This window comes from Mesitornis unicolor, unplaced genomic scaffold, assembly GCF_000695765.1.
Source record: "Mesitornis unicolor isolate BGI_N332 unplaced genomic scaffold, ASM69576v1 scaffold16078, whole genome shotgun sequence".
Classification (NCBI taxonomy): Eukaryota; Metazoa; Chordata; class Aves; order Mesitornithiformes; family Mesitornithidae; genus Mesitornis; species Mesitornis unicolor.
In genome coordinates, this window is record NW_010202682.1 from 37,369 (window position 1) to 55,954 (window position 18,586).

The window sequence follows — 18,586 nt, forward strand, 5'->3', positions numbered from 1 at the left end:
TTCATACAGGGCTCCTGTGCCCAGTTTTCCAGATTTTTTTAAAAAGCAAAGGAAATGCTTTCAGTAACTTGCTGTTACTGCACTGGGTGGCCACAGTAACGGAGCCTTCAAATCACAATCTATGCTCAAGAACGCTCTTAAAGTAGCGAAGGGACTGACCAAATCTGTGGCTCGCACCCTGCACCTGCAGCACAACCCAAGAGGGTGAGATGTTTTGTGTCAGACTTCAGAGCTGCTGCTGGCAGCAGTAGGATCTGGTGGACTTTGGGAAAAACCAATCCTGTCCACCTTGCTGGTCTCCTCTGCCATCTTCCCTCTCCTTTCAACTGGAGTCTTTCTATTTGTCATTGCTGGGCCCTTGTGTTCGCTTCCAATTACTCACACTATCCCCAGACTATTCATCCACCTTCTTGTTTCTACCTCCTTCCTTTGCCAACTCCAGCTCCAGCTCCTCAGGCACTTCCAATACAGTATTAGTTTCTGGGCTCCCAATCTCTTTGCTCGACTAGCATCAGCTTCCCCTTCCGCTCCTAGAAGCTGAACTATTTCTATAGGCATTGCACACCCCAGTGCATTTCTCCTTTTAATCGTTTACCAGATTTTCCAGAGAAAAACAATTTTACCAGACTTTTACCAGAGGAAACAAAAATAATAAAGATTAATCATGTATAAAGAGCCCCGTGCTGGTATTGTCCTGTGCCAGTGTACAGTCTAACAGAAGTCATTCAGACACTGCCCTGTGCAAGATCAGGGCTCAGTTACCATTTATAGAGCTCTCAGAATAAATCTGAATGATCACAGCATAGCAAAAGTAAGACTCCATCTCATCTAGAGTGCTGCATATCATTAGAAGAGCTCCATGAAAATACTCTGTACACATCCAGATTCAAGACAAGCACTTCTTGAAGGCAGAATCTCAAGCACACTTCATTAAAAAGTTGAGAAGACCGAAGAACTACCAGAACATCCAATGTCGATTAGGATCAACACTTTAAAGACAAAGCCAGCTAGTTCTGGAAATGGGGCAAGGGAAAACCTTACGCGTTATCTCTGTTTTAAATTTAGGCAGTGAAGAAAGTATATGCAATCAGGATCCTACATAGCATTGCCCTATTAATCAAATGATACTATAAGTTTGGGAAAACCAGCACAAATTACAAATACATTCCTTTTGCATTCATGTCCCATGTACAGTACAATATTAACAAGGAAAGGACCAAACTACCCTAAACAAACCTATTATGGTAAAATGTTCATTTTACAGAATTCAAACTATCCATACACATCCTTATTATGTCCATAGAGAGCAAAGGGATGCCTCACTTTTAAGTTATAGTAGATCTGCGTCTGGCTTACAGCAATAGCATTTTAAACCTGATTCACTTGGAGAGGTTTTGCACTGAGCATGACTGCTTATACCTGTAAGCACAGGGTACTGCCAAAGCATGCTGAATAGCTCCCCAAGGTATCTTCTACAGCTTGGATCTACCTCTTTTGGTAATGCAGAAGAAAAAGCAATTAAAATGTATTAATCCTAGTAACAACCTTTTATTTAAGCACAACTTTTACTGGTATTCTTGTATTCGGTTTGGTTTACTATATACTTCACACAAAAGAATATTCAGTTTGCTGTAGAAATCTTGGACTAAGAATCTTGGACAAAATGATGCAATTCTAAATGACCTCAAAATATTAAAAAACGCAACCTGGGGGACATAAGGAATTGAAAGTCTATGGGGTTAAAGTAATTCAACAGAAACCCACGTGCATTTTGAAGCAAATACCAATTAATATATTACTGCTCTTTTCCTACAAGTAAATTTTCCCAGTCACTCCAACAGCACATTCTTTAAAACGTAAACATCCTGAATTTACTGTATTCAGCTAATCTCCAAGAATGTTTCTACATCAAATAATTACTTAAAACAACCCCCACCAATAAAAATTAATCTTTGTTTTGTTTCCACATAAATTGTCACTAATATTTTAAAAAATTCATATAATAATACAAATATACTGAATAGTTTATTAAATATAGAATAAATTTATTAAATATAATTTTTATTTATATATAAATTTGAGAAAACACTCAGAGAAGACAATTGGTACAATGCTTTTTTGTTAAAAAAATACAGTTTGCACAGTTTGAAAATAATTTTGATACTGTCACGTAATACTTGCACAAACACATAGAAAGGACAGCGTGTGTACACCTCACATTTCAAATGTGGGTCCTAAAACACAACGTACACCTGTTCGTGTCTCTAGAAGTGCTTTTCTCAGTCCAAACCCAAACAAATTTATTCTAGTATGAACACAAAGGACAACAGCAAAAAACCTCACGTACACTTTCTCCAGATACTCCAAATAATTTCAGATCTTTTAGAGCTGTTGATCCAGAGGAATCACAGTGACCTCTATCAACTTCTAGTCAGTCGTAAGTCTCGTGCCTGCATTCTGTCTGACATTTATTTACGCAGTCTCTACTTTGAGATGTAATTTTTAACAGCTATGATCTTGTTTTCACCAATTTTTTTCCCTTGTAGGAAAAGTTACTGAAACTGCACGTGTAACCCATTTTATATTAGAACATATATATTTATATTTTATGTTATAGGACACTGAGCCACTTTTGAAAGCAGTTTAACTGCAAGTAAATGCAGGTCCAGCTCACTGTTGCCAATTCTTTAGCATACAATGTGTTTCAGTTTCATTTTGTGAAGCCCAGCCTTCCCCATTCAGACAGCAGAGAGGTAACCGTGCAGATGGAGTTCTGCATCTTACCCCGGCAGTCAAGGGCAGTGCCTGGATTCAAAGCGACCAAGTCCTTTAGCATGTCTAGCTATTAAAGTGGGCGCTGGGTTTTTACACGAGTCTAACCTCTCTAACTCAGAGGGTAACCCCAAGTGCAGGTTTAAGTATTGCAGAACTCTCGCCAATGTTTATTAATACTTGGGGGGTCTTTGTATATTGGGAACTTGCAAGAAGTGAAATGAAAAAAACCCTTCTACTAGAAACTGGAAGGTTCTAACAGAATCAGTATGTCACCTGGAAATGCAAGACAGTCAGGCACTTGATAGTGTAAATCCTCATAGTTAATGCAAAATGTGCTTCTGTGCAAAAAATCAACTCATTTTCCTTATTTCTCCAACAGAAGGCAACAAATGCAGTGTTAGTGCTTAATGCCATAGATCCTAAAAGTTGACAGGCAGCGATTTAAATACCAACTACAACATATTTACTATACAATTAAGCTGCTCTTTGATTGGTCTAATAACCTTAACAATTTATAGTATTACACAAGACAGCGAGGTGTCTCAGGGACACGAGAGGAGTACCTTACCTAAATCTACCATGAGAAGACGAGTGAGAGCGGTGTAGAACACTGTCCGGCACCTAAGATCACTGAGGCTGTAATTATCACCGATGCCCAGAAAAGGGAAGTGCTTACTCTGTTGAAACATAAGCACATGAAACGTTAAGTGTTCTACAAAATTTACTACACACCATGTTTTTTAATGTAGTAAGGAAACTTACTGTGTGATTCTGAAGCATGAATTTCACAGCCTCCATTTTCACAAGCCTTTTCAGGAGACTGTAAGTAGGAGGTGTTAAGGGAAAATCAGCCTTGCAGCATTATGATTACATTATCAGGTTGTACAAACTTTCAGGAATTCTTAGTGAGGAAAAAAAAACCCCACAACTGAAACAACAACAAATGTACCTTAAAAAAAAAAAAAGGGTCTGAATTTCACCTAGAAATATACATCATAGATTCTTTAGAACATTAAAGACCATAATCTATTATTAATTAAAGCAATTACTTTTCATGGCATATGTTTTAGGCACAAAAGAGACAAATGAACTAAATGACTTTCATAATTAAACGGAGAGTTTCTGATAATAAATGGTGCTGTTTTCTCCCCAGATAGACCCACGTTATCAGCACTTGAAAAAAAAAGCAACTTTGCGACTGCCCGCGTTGAAGACGACTGGCACTTGGCAATGGAACTGGCAGCAGCCTAAGCAGCTCTGAAGTAACGGCCTCAAAAATCATGGCGGTGATCTTCCAGACCCATCAAAAATCCCATTTAATGTGTTTAACTTACAACAGTTAAAAATACATCTTATACACACCAAGCCATGTTAAACACTTAAGTATGTTCACATGTATAAGAACTGTATGGAAATCTGTTAATACACTCAAAGTCTCAGAGCCAGTGCGAAGTCCGTAACGTGTACCAAGGTGGTACAACCGGGAATTGTGGATGTACCTATGGATACTTCCACAGGTATCCCAGTTTCTTCAACTTCATAAAGCAAATCTAATTGCCTGCTGCTCAACATGAACTGAAATCTCCCACTCCACCAACTGGCGAAATTCAAGCCAGTGACAGCTGAGAGGGCAGGTCCAGCAACCATGCCCTGCTGTCAGCGCAGGCCCCTCAGGAAGGTCTGCTGCTCTGGTCCACGCATTGTTCTAGCAGAGCTGAGTGACTTCTGGGCTGAAGCTCCTGGTCACAGTCCAGCAGGGTAAGCTCGAGGCCGTTTGCACCTCCTTGTACACAAAGGGTTCCAGGGAGATGCACGCTAAATGACACAGAAACCACGTATTTCCTGGACTGCATGTGTTCTACAGATCACCTTTTCTAGCATGACTTACTGGGTAGTTACACCTCGTGCACTGTAATATTCTTCTTACGGTTTCTCTTAAAAAGCACAAGAAATAGTATTAAACCAAAAGTTGAGTTTGTAGAAACTATGTTATAGAGGAGCTTAAAGTTCATATGGTTAAGACTTGTTTCCTTGAATCCTTTCCTAGCTGTGTGAATGATGAACATTTTTAACAGCATGAGCACACACTAATTCCCTGTCTCAGAATGATTCAGACATTTGGGGTTGGGGAAAAGAGACAACACTGTGTATTCCAGTAAGAGCCATGCTGACACCTCGGTGAGCTTTTGTACAGTGGTAACTGCTGCCACGAGGGATGCTCGCAAACAAGGAGCGAGAGAATGGCCAAAGCAACGGCCTGGGTTTTCTGACTTCTGCTTCTCATTTGTTTGACACAAAATTGCTGTATGACTTTCAGCAAGTCAGTTAAATTCCACTGCCTCGGTTCTGCATCTGTAAAATGGGGATATAAGAGGCTTTGTGATGTCCAAGTACACTAATACACTTTCTCAGGGATGCCATAGAAAAACTCAAACCCCAGAAACATTCATAAGCATTGAAGGCATCAAATGAATTAAATGACTTATGGGCTGCTACAAGGAATATTATAAAAACAGGACTCATTTGTTTACTGAACACTGTTGATCCCTGGCATTGATGAAGTTCTTTATGGAATAATCAGTATGACTGCTGAACTTTAGTCTGTGCAGTAGTGCACACACAGAAGGTTTTACAAACCACTCCCCATAACACTTAATATTTTCTTTCTATTTTTTTTTACTTTAAGTGCTTGCTTCACACAACCATTCCTGAACATAATTGATTGAAGAGGTCAATTACTTTTACGGGAATAAACAATTTCCCTTTTCATGGATTAAATTCTTTCTAAACAGTTAGAAGTGTAAAAACAGGGTTTATAGCTGCTATTGGAAAATCTCCTAACCTAGATTTAAGATGATGTTCCTTTTTCAATCTGTAACATTTGACATTATCTGTTTCTATACTGCAGAGCTACATAGTTGGGATTTTCCCCTGCCCTGTTACAGGGGAGAGCCTTTCGTAATACAAGGCTAACAAAGACACGGATAAAGAATTTTTGAGAGACTGTAAATATTTTACCCCAAGTTATTGTACAAAACAACAATGAAACTGTAGTTATTTTGCTACAAAAAAAATACAGGGGAAAAGTTAATTATCAGGAAGAACTAAACATGCATGAGGGAGCAGTACGGCTTCAAAGACATAAAGGAATGACTAACATGTTCCATTATGTAAATGAATTCAAAGATATTTCACGACTGATCAGCTAGGAGGGACATAATGATTTATAATTCAAATAACTGAGCTTTGAAATCAAATTGGGCTAATATATTTCGAAATATGCAAACCTGCAATAATTGTGAAAGTAATGTAAACCATTACAGCAGCTCCGACCATTTGTTACCTTTGTGTTAATACCGACCTATGTTTTTTTCTTCTTCTTTTCCTGTTACGGAGTACAGTTGCTGGAATTATGGTTTGCCCTTAATTCTAGATTATCCTTTAGAAAAAGACTATTATACACGTAAAAAGAGAAAAATACCGATTTCTGTGACTGTGGAGAAGCTGACTGACGTACGGGAAAGTACTGAAATTAAATTAATTATTATTTTAACCTTTCAAGCTGGCCACAATTTAATCTGTATCAAGTACTGAAAATTGATCCACTGGATCCAGCATCTTCAAAATACCCTATTTCTTTCAAAGCAATATATACTTAATGTCTTTAAAAAAAACCCCTAATATAATGTGAAAAGGCCAAAGTTTGCAATGCCAGGAAGTAGTTATAAACTACTTCATATGTTTGAAATAAAAAGTACTTCAGTATTATTATTAAAAAAAACTATTGGTGGAGTTTTTTATAGGAAAAAAATACATATCTTTAAAAGCCAAAATGACCAGTGAAATTGGGTTGTACATCATTTTCTGGGAAAAAGGAAAAACAGCCTCGACAGGTGTAATTTATCATTTTTCTGATTTAATACCAAAGAAATATATTAAAATAATAAAAAGAATCCTGAAATCCTCAAAATTTGCAGTGATAAATAGCCCTCCCTGTCTTTATTGCATTATACCTACTAACAGAAATATTGCATGGTGGATTTTGCCAGACAAGGACGATTATTTTCCAATAAAAAGTTGCATATTAAATTCCAGCACAAAAGTGGGTGTCTAATACTTCTGAAATCTTTTATGGTTTGCCAGGGAACACAATTTTAAACCTAACTAATACAACATCACGGTGAAGCGAACCAGCACTGAAGCTGTCTTTGTACAACCCCACCCGTCTCAGCAGAAAAGCTACTGTTTTCAGAATTTGTGTTTCAAGCAGTTCTGTCAAAAAGTAACCGAATAAAATGGTTGTATTTTTGTTTTGAGTTAATCTCTCTGTTGACTCGTCTTTAAACATTTCACACTGATGTTTAAGATGTCCATTCAGGAAGGTAGTGCTCTACATCCCGACTACACACAGGGGTCTGACAGTGCTGCTGCAACGGTTGGGAAGTGTCTGTAAAAAAAAAACAACCCCACAATTTCACCACAGTTCTCTTCAGGAGAACTCAGGCCATTAAACGCCTACTTTTTCATCCTTTCTAGGTCCCAATATTATTATATCTATTTCATGACCAGAGACTCATTTACTGCAAATATAATTCGAGTCATTCAAAAACAAACTGTGCAGACATTTCATCTTGAAAAATATTATTGGTACCAATAGTTTACACTGCCCCTCATTTTTGAGAGCTCCCATGTGAATGCACGCCTTTGAAAGCCCCCACAAGACCATATAAAGTGCTCAATGCTCGCTGGCTTTAGGATTAGTACGAGGTTGATTGTTTCAGCAAGTATACACACGTTATAAACAAACAGGCAAGCACTTCAAGTTAGCTGCACCACGTTAAATCTCTTGGTTATTCTGAGAGCATTTTGAACCCTACTGAAGCAATAAGTGTATTGTAGCAAAGAGAAGAGAGCTCAGTAGTCCTTCATAAATCTTATTAATGAAATATATGTCTCCCCTTCTGTTTTTGTCAAATTCCTTAGTAATGTTTCACTTTTGAGTCCTTTCCAGTCCTACTTCTGTGATGCCATGAGAACATAAACACATGAGTATTTTAAATATCAAGTTAATGGCATAACAGCATTTCAAGCGAGCATAAAGAAATACACATTGTATGATCTTCATTAAACAAAATTCACTTATGGAATGTGAAAACCCACACTCATCCTTCAACCCAAGGAAATATATTAAAATTCTTCTTGTACGATTAAAGTTCTATGGAGAAATAAAACGATACCAATTGTCATATTCCAGGAGCCTTCCCTTCTGCTTGTCTGACATTCTCCTCTAGAAAATTACTGAAAAGTTGTTTTTATTTTAAGATAAGCAAAGGATTTCAATATTGAATGTTTTCATGAGCTCTAGTGGTTTATTATCTGTCGTATACCTTTAAATATTGTGTCACATCAAAAACAGCTGCTACTTTTTTTAACATCATCTTGCTCAATTGACTGAAAATTCAAAGAGCAAACATTCTTCTCCAGCTTATGATGAGTATGTGAATATTAGAACGAGATACAAAAGGTTTGCATCAGATAGCAAGTTAGCGTCCACAATGTGGGTGAGAATTTTAAAACAATACTTGGACTCAGACAAAAAATCCATATGCAAAGTCATGGCTGTTTTATCAGCAGTAATGATGACACTGACACAGTGAGGAACTGAGAATCAGGCAAGGATAAAACATGTGAAGAGGCCTGTTTCAAATATAACTAATGCTTGATATCTTAGTTGACCCATCCTCAAAGTAGAGCCAACCCTGTTCTCCACTGCTAACAGAATCAGTCCTTTTTCTCAATATTGCTGAACTCACCAGTGAGGAGACGATGATCGGGAAGAGGACAGATGACCATAAGCAAGCAGTTACATGATTTCTCTTCTGTTAGTAAGAAGTAGGTGGAAATAAGCACATCTTTTAAAAACGATGCATAGAAAAAGATAAACCAAAATGAATAAATATTAATATCCTCATTGGTTAAAAAATGTGACACACCGAACAGCAGAAGTCTCAAATTGATTTTTAACTTATTTTTTTCAAATAATATGTTATGCCATATACAATAAAAAGGATATCCGACAGAAAGGTCATTTAGAAACTGAAGAGTTCTTGAAATCACGGGCTCACATCGTCCCCGGTATTTAAGATTGGTAACACTGGAATAAACAAAACAAAACAAAACGAGAGAGTGAGATTTTACAACACATTCTCTTCTTTTTGCGAAGGGCAGTGCGAAAGCTCAGAGTAGCAGCACATTATAGTATAAATTTATTCCTGTGATGTGTCTTAGGTTTCTTCATATACGAACCAGAAAATGCTATTAAAATATGTCATGGCTTTTATCTGAACAAGGGATTCAAACAGTTTTATAATACTGTAACAAATAAATTTTTAAAATGTATCATCTGTCATAATGAAGTGAACTGTCTGAGGCTCACCTCTACTTATATCTATCTTACTTTTCAACACAATATCTGGGCACATAACTTCTGTAGTATTTATCTGTCCAATCATTATAAATTACCCAGGAAAATTTCCATAGGAGAAACAGGGCACAGAATAACTAAGAGCAGAGTTACTGCTACACCAAAGTCCCAGTGAAACTCGACCTTGCCGTTCTTGTACTAAATCCCTATTTTACACTTCCTACACCAAGCACTTAACTAAGGTCAAGACAGACAGGGGATACCACATTTCCCTAACTGCAACCCCTGTCAGACATAGGCATTTAGGAAGCATACTCTGATTAATAAACCAACGCAGAAATTATGATACAGGATCACACTAGACCTATTACCAATCCTTGGGGAACATCACACAAAACAACTTACCATTTTTGACAGCAAACTCTCATAGTCAGTTGTTCAGTGAAAGCACGCAGCCAGTGCTTGCTCTGCTGCCTTCCACGGGTTAAGTGAGAGACATGGAGCACAGAGTGGGGACCTTCTACAGCTGCTTCTGGACTGCGTGCAGGACAGTGCAAAGACACTGGCGTGGCCTGGGATGGAATCTCTCGTGTTCACCTCCTGGATTCATCAGGAGGTGAAGAGGTGGCACTGGCCTTCAGAGGAAAGCCAGTAAAGTAAGGGAACTTTTTTTTTTCCCAAATGCAGAGCGATTACAACAATAAGTTGAGAGTCACTGATTTTGTAGCCTGTCATTTCCTAACTGTCTTAGGGGAATGTCAAGTAGGCCAGCGTCAACAATTTTACTGAAGTCCAAATGTCTGATCCTTTCTGTTTCGGTTGAAAATTCCAGCCAGTGAGTAAGAAGAAATTACCGCCCTCCCCACGTAGCCCTGTTGCATTTATCACTGACTACTAGTAACTTTTTCTAATGCTCCTTTGAGAATCCAAGTTTGGTTGACTGGCCTACAATAAGTTGCTTTCTCCTAGTTCCCTTTTTTGAAGGCAGGTACTGTGCCCTGCTCTTCTGGGACACTATCACCCTGAATTGCTCAAAAACCTGTAAGAAATTTGAATGCCCCCTTCTTCCAAACAGGGAGAAAATGTTGTGTAAGAGACTCATAGCAGAGTTTCTGATATTGAATTCATCTGGAGAAATAAAAACAGGCCAGCGCAGCCTTGTGAAACAGCCCATTCGGATGAAAAGGCAGCACGACTTCCTGGCTCAGGAGCCCTGGCGCCTATTCCTGGTCACAGTAACAAATTGCTCGGGTGCATCTCAAACTGCCTAATGATCAAGAGTCAGTCATTTCAGATTTGTATGCCTCAGTTTCCTTGTCTGTAGAATATGCATAATGATTCCGACTTTGAGCTGTCAGATCTACCGATGAAAGACCACGATGTAGGAGGTTAATCAGTACCAGCTATTTCTACTGTGATGAAGTAGGATTTCAATTTGGGGAAAACAGAACCTGCAGAAGACATGTTAAATGCCTTAAAATCAGCACTGATCATTGCTTTTACATATTCACTCCCAGGCTAAGGAATGAACTACACCACATAAACTACATATCTTTTTCAGGAAGTTACGAACCCAAGAATGCAGTTTAAAGAATCTGTTTAGTCTTATTTGCTCAGGAAAAGGTAAATAACAATGCAATTACCACAGCAGTATTCCTCAACTTAGATTTACAAACAAAACATTGATTTACTTGATAAAATCTCTATGAAGAGCTACGGAGGTTCACATTGCTTTGAAGAAATAGCCCATTCTAGTAAGTCCATAATTCAGTTTATCCCTACTATGGGGAGTTCTGGAGATGTTTATAGCTGCACTAAATCCTTAACAAGTATATACCATACAAAGCAATAAAAATGAATTTGGACTACCCAGATTTGACATCAATATCAAAATCATAAAACGGTTATTTTGCAAAAGAGCAAAATCTTTGTCCTTCAGTAGCCAGGTACAAGACATTTCATGAAAAAACAGAAGTCACAGTGACAGCTTGAAGAGAAAATTAAAACTGTGCAGGGAAGGCTCTTCAGCCAACGTTCAGGATACTTCTGTATATGTTTATCTTTTCAGTTCATGGTCGTATTTCGATGCTGAAAGATGAAGCAATAATATAAAAGCTAGAAAGCACTCGTGAGTGAAGAGAGGCTGAAAAATTTCAATTATAATCGTAGCAATTCCCATTTCTGTTTCTGCCTTATCAATATCAGGCAAGATGAAAGACACATAAAATGTAGTATTTTAAGAAACACCTACAGAACATTATAAGTATCAGAAAATCTGTGAAGATCTAGAGAGAGATCTCATAATACAAAAAGCAGTTTTCCACTAAGGAAGGAAGAAAAGCCAAGGAATGAAAGAGGAGAAAAATTTACAGGTCTTGGAGAAATCATGGCAAGACAGCACTTAAATCCAAGTGCTAGTGTCCCTGCCTCATTCTCTCTCAAGTGGCTTATTGATTTAAAATACAAACTAAATGAATCGAGAATCAAAGGAACCAATCATGAAGTTTCAGATGAGTCACGGAAATTAAGAGCCTCATCAAAAACTATGTCAATGCCAAATTCACCAAAACTTCTGTGGTAGATGAGCACTGAGCACTTTTTAAAGGCAAGTACAAAAAAACGTGGATATAAAAAGTGGCAGAACATTTCCAATTCTGGTAACAATATCAAAATACTGAACTATATATACACACACACACACACACACAGAACCAAAAGAGCAACAGTAACTCTGATCCATGCCGAAAAGCTGTGGGAATTTAAAAAAATTAAATGAAACAGCATTAAGAATCCAGCACACTTCCAAATATTTCTGTAGTTTGCCGCTAGTAAGAAGACAAGAATAAAACCTTAGCTTCTAAAAACTGCACCAAAGAAGGTTCCCAGCTCTCCAACCTCCAAACCCCCCAACTTGCTACGAGACTTTGTCTGTCACCACAACTGCTTCCTAATGCATTGCCATCAGCACACCAAACATCTTCCCTTAGTACAGTGGCTTAAAAATATTATTTTAAGAGGCTGTGTATTTTTAACCTAACACCTAGAAGGGGAAGATAAATAATGATTGCATCCTCCAATTCAGACTTCTCTGGGAAAAGCGTTACCCCTACCATCCACAGAAGGATCAAAATTCTCTGCATGCTCCAAGTCATTATGACACTCAAACAGGGAAAGAATCAAGGCAAAGATATCCACTTCCAGCCAATTAAATACATCTCATGACTTCCCCCCTCCCAAAAATAAAAAAAAACCCATTCAAATGTCCTTAATTTCATGTCCTGTCCTCAGTTTATGGTTTGGAGAAAGATCTCCTCAGCCACATGGACTCTATCACACTGCTCTGTGTGGTGTCAGCAAAGGACAACCCTTCATGCAAGATGCAGCAGGTCTTACAGCAGTAGTGATGGGAAATGATACTGCCGGAGCACACGAGTGGAACACCCGGCTTAAAAGAGAGGACTGAAAAACATGCAGTGCAATTGAGAAAACAAAATTTTAGAGGAGGAGAAGGGATCGGGGATGCAAGGTAGAAAAGCAAAAGCAAAACACTATCAGCACAAAAAAGGCAGTGATGAAGTGAGTATATACTGTACAAAGAAGATCCATTTGGTCCCATGGATGGTGGGTACCTTCTCCATCTATCACTGCATGCCAAGGTGCTCAAGTATTGCTCACACGTCATTTGCAAGTGCCCAAAGAACTCATCCCTTCTCTTTCCAGGAGGCCTTGAACCCCTTCTCTGAAATGTAACGGGCAGGTTCGTTACCACAACCCAGCTAAGGAACCCCAGTAACACTGCACTGCCCCACGCGCACCGGATGTCTGGCAGAACGACAAAGCAGCAGTCACAAAAGGTAAGGTAAGCTGCTACCAGACAGAAGAGACGATGACTGCCAATCAGCAAGTCTGGGTGTGGTGGGGGTTCTTTTGTTGTTTGCTTCATTTTTTATGTGTGTTTGTTGCTGTTGTTGTTATTAATTAAAGCAGAGTGAAAACATTTTAAACTTATGTAAGGATGACACGAATTGGAAAGCCTGAACCATGTAAGTTTAGGAACAGTATTGGTCTCAAGTTAAGGATATTACAAATATACTTGCATTATAAAAATCAAAGATTAAAAAAATCACACATTTTAAAGAAATCTTTCAAAGCTACTTAAGGCATGTGCTTGAAGCGCATCCACTGCAACCCTACTAGCTCCTTCAAAATTCCCTTGCTCCCTCTTGCCTGTCTCCACCCTCACTAACTCCTCCCAGTTTCTTTCTCCATGAACCTCCTCTAGTGTTGCTATGATGCTGAATACAGCTGAGAAGACTTAAAATGCTGTGCATATTAGAAAAATTTAGCTTGAGATTAGGTATTTTTTCAGTAGGCCTTTCCCCTTCCACACATAGATCCTATAAGATGATTGTCAAAGCAAGCAAAGACAGTGCTAAAAGAACCATCCTATAAAATTTCTGGTAAGACTGTGATGAAAATACAGCCATTAATGGACATTCTGAGTATGTAAAACTCTGTTCCTTCAGAAATGGTTTAACAGGAATTCAGTAAGAGGCACATTCATGAACTTCCAATGGAAAGGTGATAAAAGGTCTAGGATCTGATGTGACAGTAGTACTTAAAACTACAGTCAGAAGGTCTAAGGGACACCTATTACATTGACAAATCTCAAAATATTTCTGTACATTGAGGAATACCTATTTCATACTGCCTTTAATGCACAGACTGAACAGTGTCTACTGCAGCTACCTGAAGCTATAACACAAGTATTTCAAATTGTTTTCTGTTAATGAAAGATCTCACCGAGTTCGATCATCAACCATCCACTGCAAAGCTGTTACTGATGAATTCAAAAGAACAGATTAAAGCTATATACATGAAAGTGAACTACTGAAAGCAGAGAGGTCTGGGGAAAGACAGCTCAACAGAAGACATGTTAAAAGTGTCAATAAATCAAAGCAAAATTCCATTCATCCATCTAAACGCTGCTACGCCCACATCTGACTGCAGGAAACGAGAACCTCCACACGTCAACCAGTAAGCTGTCGCAAAAAGAGGTTAAGTCCTTAACAGCATACCAAAAAAAAAAAGTACTACGTCCTGATAGACTGCAACTTGACTACCATAAATTTAATTGCTATGTTTACTTCTCACACTAAGTATAAAATACTTCCTGCATGCATCCTTCATTGGATTCTTTAACAGCAAAATGGAAGGAAATAACCTGACATTGTCTTTTGATCATACCACAGTGCTAATGGCAGGTTACAATAAGGTACCTTCTCCAACACTTTCTCATTTGAAACACTGCTTGCCATTAGCCAGGCAACAATATTCTTTCAAGCTCCTCTGCCTCACATAATGCTAAGCATTAACAAACCAATATAGTCTCAAACATTGTCGTGCAGTTACTGTACGAGAATACCACCACTTTAACAAGAAAGTGCACACTAAAAACTCCCTAGTGTTTCCTTTCAACCTAACGTTAAGGAATAACATACGACAAATTTCACCTACTTAAAGAAAAAAAATGGAGCTGTAGGGTAAAACAGAACAGTAGAGTAGTGGCTTTCTAAAATAACACTGCGGTTAAAAATACTGACTAGGTCCACACAAGGAAAAGGCGAATGGTCGCAGTCATGTATCCTGCCCACCGCTGTCACCCGCTGCTGTTACAAATGTGCTAAGACTATTCTCAGGAACAGAGCCCCATCAGACCCTGCTTTCTGGATTAGGTGTCAGTATGTTACGGTTTCACGCCCAGATTTTCCAGCTGGCACGCTATGACTGGGAAGAAGCTAATTCATTTCAACGGACACAAACATGAACGTGTTTATACAGCAGTTTCACAGCTAACTCTTGGAGCTACTGACCGAATTGTCCATTCCCGGCTGTAACATCCATTTTGTGAAACAAAATTGATCTTTAATCAAAGAACAATTTTAGGAAACTTTAGGAAAATACAGTAAGCCATAAGGAAAGAGAAAATAAAAATATAGAGCGTGTAACCTAAAAACCCTGTGTTTTTTTCTTAATTTACAGTACTCGTGCAAATACAGCCCTATCCAATCACACAGTACTTATCGCACAACCTGCTAAATGATGTGTTATTTCCTCAACTGGCAAAGGTAACAGAGATTTCCTTTCAATGGCAACAAGTAGAAAAAGAGAAGCAAACCAATGCATCTGGTCTCCAAATGGTCCTCTCTCCTCTCTTTCCTCAGTCACTAAAATTTCACTGTAGTCTGAAACAACAAAATGAAGCCTAGTTGTCTAGCGCCATGACATGGAATGCTTCCACAACCTGCACAATAATGATCCATCACTATTTTTCCATTCATCACCATCTATCTACCTGTCTTCAAAGCATACTCCAGATAATCACCAAGGTTCGGCGGGTACCAGAGCTATCCTAAGGCACGACATAACACTCAGCTTCTGGTTTCAAGGAAGCAAAGCATTTATGCCTTGTTTTCTACAGAAAAGTTAAGTCATACTAGAAAATGACCTTGTCCTAATTGCAACTATTTCTCAAGGTTGGCAGTCATGGTAGCAAAAGACAAATCATGTTTAATACTGTCCAGACAGGCCACGGATAACCTGGCAACACCCACAGAGATGTTACTCTAGTAGGTCAAAGTCTACTGAAAGTATTTAAAGGTCTCATAAAGTCAGATTTAGAGGACATGAAGTAAAGGACAGGACATTGGAAGTACCTTAAAGTACCTTAAAGATGTAAGGTACTTGTTTCTCCAGGCACACACTCCACTGACTCCTGGGGGACTCTCAGATTTTTTTAGTGGATATTCACAGTTTTTCAGAGGGACCTTTTTGTTTTGCTTCAGGAGTAAAACTGATTTCAGATTAAACCCCTTTTGAGTCAGGAGAAACTACTGAATCTCATGAAGGACACAGATAATAAAAGACAAAATCCTGGTACTATTGCTGGCACCCAAGGAAAGAAACTGGAGCGGAGGCATGAGAAGAAGGTAGCTTCTCCATAAGAGAAAGTATTGCAATGCTCATCTGCCAGAATAATAGGCCATCGTACTCTACCAAAAGCCAGAGATAAGAAGACAGCTCATAATGATGCCCCCTGACTCCTTCAGTATGAGGCCTTAAAATCCTCCTCTGTGAATCTGTTTACAAGTGAGCAAATTTTGTCAGATCTTGCCAAAAAGCAATTCAAAAGAGCCTCCCCAAAACAAGGAAAGAATAGTTTAACTTGGTCAGTTCCCAACCGTAAATTATCATGAAGCTTTATGGGCAATTCCACTGACATCTAAGGCTGCAGGAATGAGAAGTGGGGAAGGGTGGGGACCGCTTATGCCAGGCTGGCACTGAACAAGAGTCTATGAAATCTCACTTCTGTTCTCCCCTAAGCCATGTCCAGAGGAGATGCAGGCACTGTGCACGACGTACCCGGCTGCAAGTGTTTACCTCCTAAAGCATGAGATAAGGGTGCTTCTGAACATGGTTATCCCTTACTTCAAATATTTAAAATGTACAGAAGACATCTTTCTAGCAAAGAGCAAACTCAACGACAAAACAAAATTCGTATTTTATGTAAACATTAAAGACAAAACAAAATACATACAGAACAGAACCCAAGCACAAACTCACATTTTTGTCGTGAATGTCTCCAGAACATGGCTGTCATCTGTTATTCCTAAGACTTCCGACATCCGGGCATACACCTGAAAATAAACATTTCAACAGTAACGTATTATACAGACTGGCAAGTACCAACATTTTCAGTTATTTTAAAACCTTCCCTATTTTGCTTTTGCGTGAGAAAAGTACAGGCGCAAATCCCTGTCCATCCAACCTACCCGAAGCATTCCTAAGAGATGGCTTATACACTCTCCCATGGTGTTCTGTGAATTTGGGACTGACAGGCTTTTCCCTGCCCTTACCTACATTTTTTTTTGCCACAAAGGAGATGCAAATTCTCCACAATAAACTCATTTTGTGGTTCACAGAACAATACAGCTTCTATTAACACCCCCTGCCCTCATTTTATTATAAAAAATAGCAAAAGGATGAAGAAAATATTCTTCTGTTTGTCTCTGTCCTCAGTGGGATGTGATTCAACACTGTTCTTTAGCTTGCACTTGTAAGTTCCTGCTCTGCCAGTCGTAAAATCTGGTAGATTAGGCACTCTACAGACATTCATTTTTGTGCTCTTAAGAGGAGAACAAAGGCTTTGGCCTTCACAGAACTTGTATTTGGGATCCATGGCATATGTTACCAGCCAAGCTGTCCCTTGTCGATTAACAAGACAATCCTCTGCCAACCCTGAGCTGACGTAACTCTGCTATTTGCTTACAACTGGGCTAAACAGTTGCACCGGTCACTACATTTCATTTCAGTAGTTTTAACCTTTAGTGACGCTAACCCAAATACCACGGGTTATATATAATTCTTCCACACGACGTGATCGAGCGAAGTCTCGCTGCGGTCTGGGAGCAGCAGGCAGCCCGCTTGCCCACTGGTGAAAGCCTGGTGCCATCTAGCTGCCAGTTCTGCTTGCTGACGGTGCATCTGCCACACCACCACTTCAGCTGCCTCAGTACTTGTGGCACTGTACCTAAACTCGCTCGTACCAACTTCCTCTCTGCTAGTGATGTAATCCCATGACGCTGCTTAACAACCACACCGGCGGTATTGCACCTCTGAGGAAGATAACAACAGCAGCAACAACATATTATGAAACTAAATAATTCTAATTATTATTATTATTACTATGGAAATTGTATTTTCATCTTGTAAAGACTTTAGTTTTAAAATCCGAGTGTAATAAAGGCGTGAAGAAACAAACTTGCGGCTCTAACCAGATATCACGCCAAGATCAAGTATAACTTAACTTGTAAGGTAACTCATCCTTTTGTAATTGTATTAATGTAATTTGTTGTGACAAAATCAGTAGTGAAGGAACAATCTAAATATGAAAAAAGTTGTAATATACAATACAATCCTTCAAACGTTGCAAAACATCTTCACACTGTAAATGCGAAGTAATTAAACACAGCAACAATAATATACTCAAATATAAAAAGAATAGCTTCTAATTAAAAAAAAATCATCTCTGAATACTGCATTGCTGGAATGCTATAGCAGCTCTAATTCTAGCAAAGTTTAAGAATTTCTGTATTTGATATGAGGAAAAGAGAAAAAGAGACAGCGAGAAATGTAAAGACATGAGCAAACACACACGGATGCGAAGAGCTTTCCTTTCTGCCCCGGAAAACCGGCGGGAGAAAGGGAGCGTGAGCGTGTGTAGCAGCACTGTGCTCGGCTGTCAAACCAGGCTCTCCTCACATCAGAGTTTAACAAACAAAACACTCAAACGGCAGTCAGTGTTGACAAAGAGCAGTGCTTTAATCC

General features: G+C 38.8%; 1 protein-coding gene across 1 annotated transcript in view; it reads right to left on the reverse strand.

Moving 5' to 3' along the window:
- LOC104545361 (ran-binding protein 17-like) overlaps nucleotides 1-17,711 on the reverse strand; it is a gene marked incomplete at its 3' end in the record, with an annotated part of 52,705 nt that extends 34,994 nt beyond the window's left edge. Inside the window, exons 1-5 of the mRNA XM_010190484.1 lie at nucleotides 17,598-17,711; nucleotides 16,823-16,896; nucleotides 8,849-8,929; nucleotides 3,538-3,601; nucleotides 3,344-3,452 (exon numbers count right to left, since the gene is read on the reverse strand). Of these exons, the coding sequence (XP_010188786.1) occupies nucleotides 3,344-3,452; nucleotides 3,538-3,601; nucleotides 8,849-8,929; nucleotides 16,823-16,896; nucleotides 17,598-17,711 (442 nt within the window). The remainder of the gene's footprint in view (nucleotides 1-3,343; nucleotides 3,453-3,537; nucleotides 3,602-8,848; nucleotides 8,930-16,822; nucleotides 16,897-17,597) is intronic.
- Nucleotides 17,712-18,586: the final 875 nt, after the last annotated feature.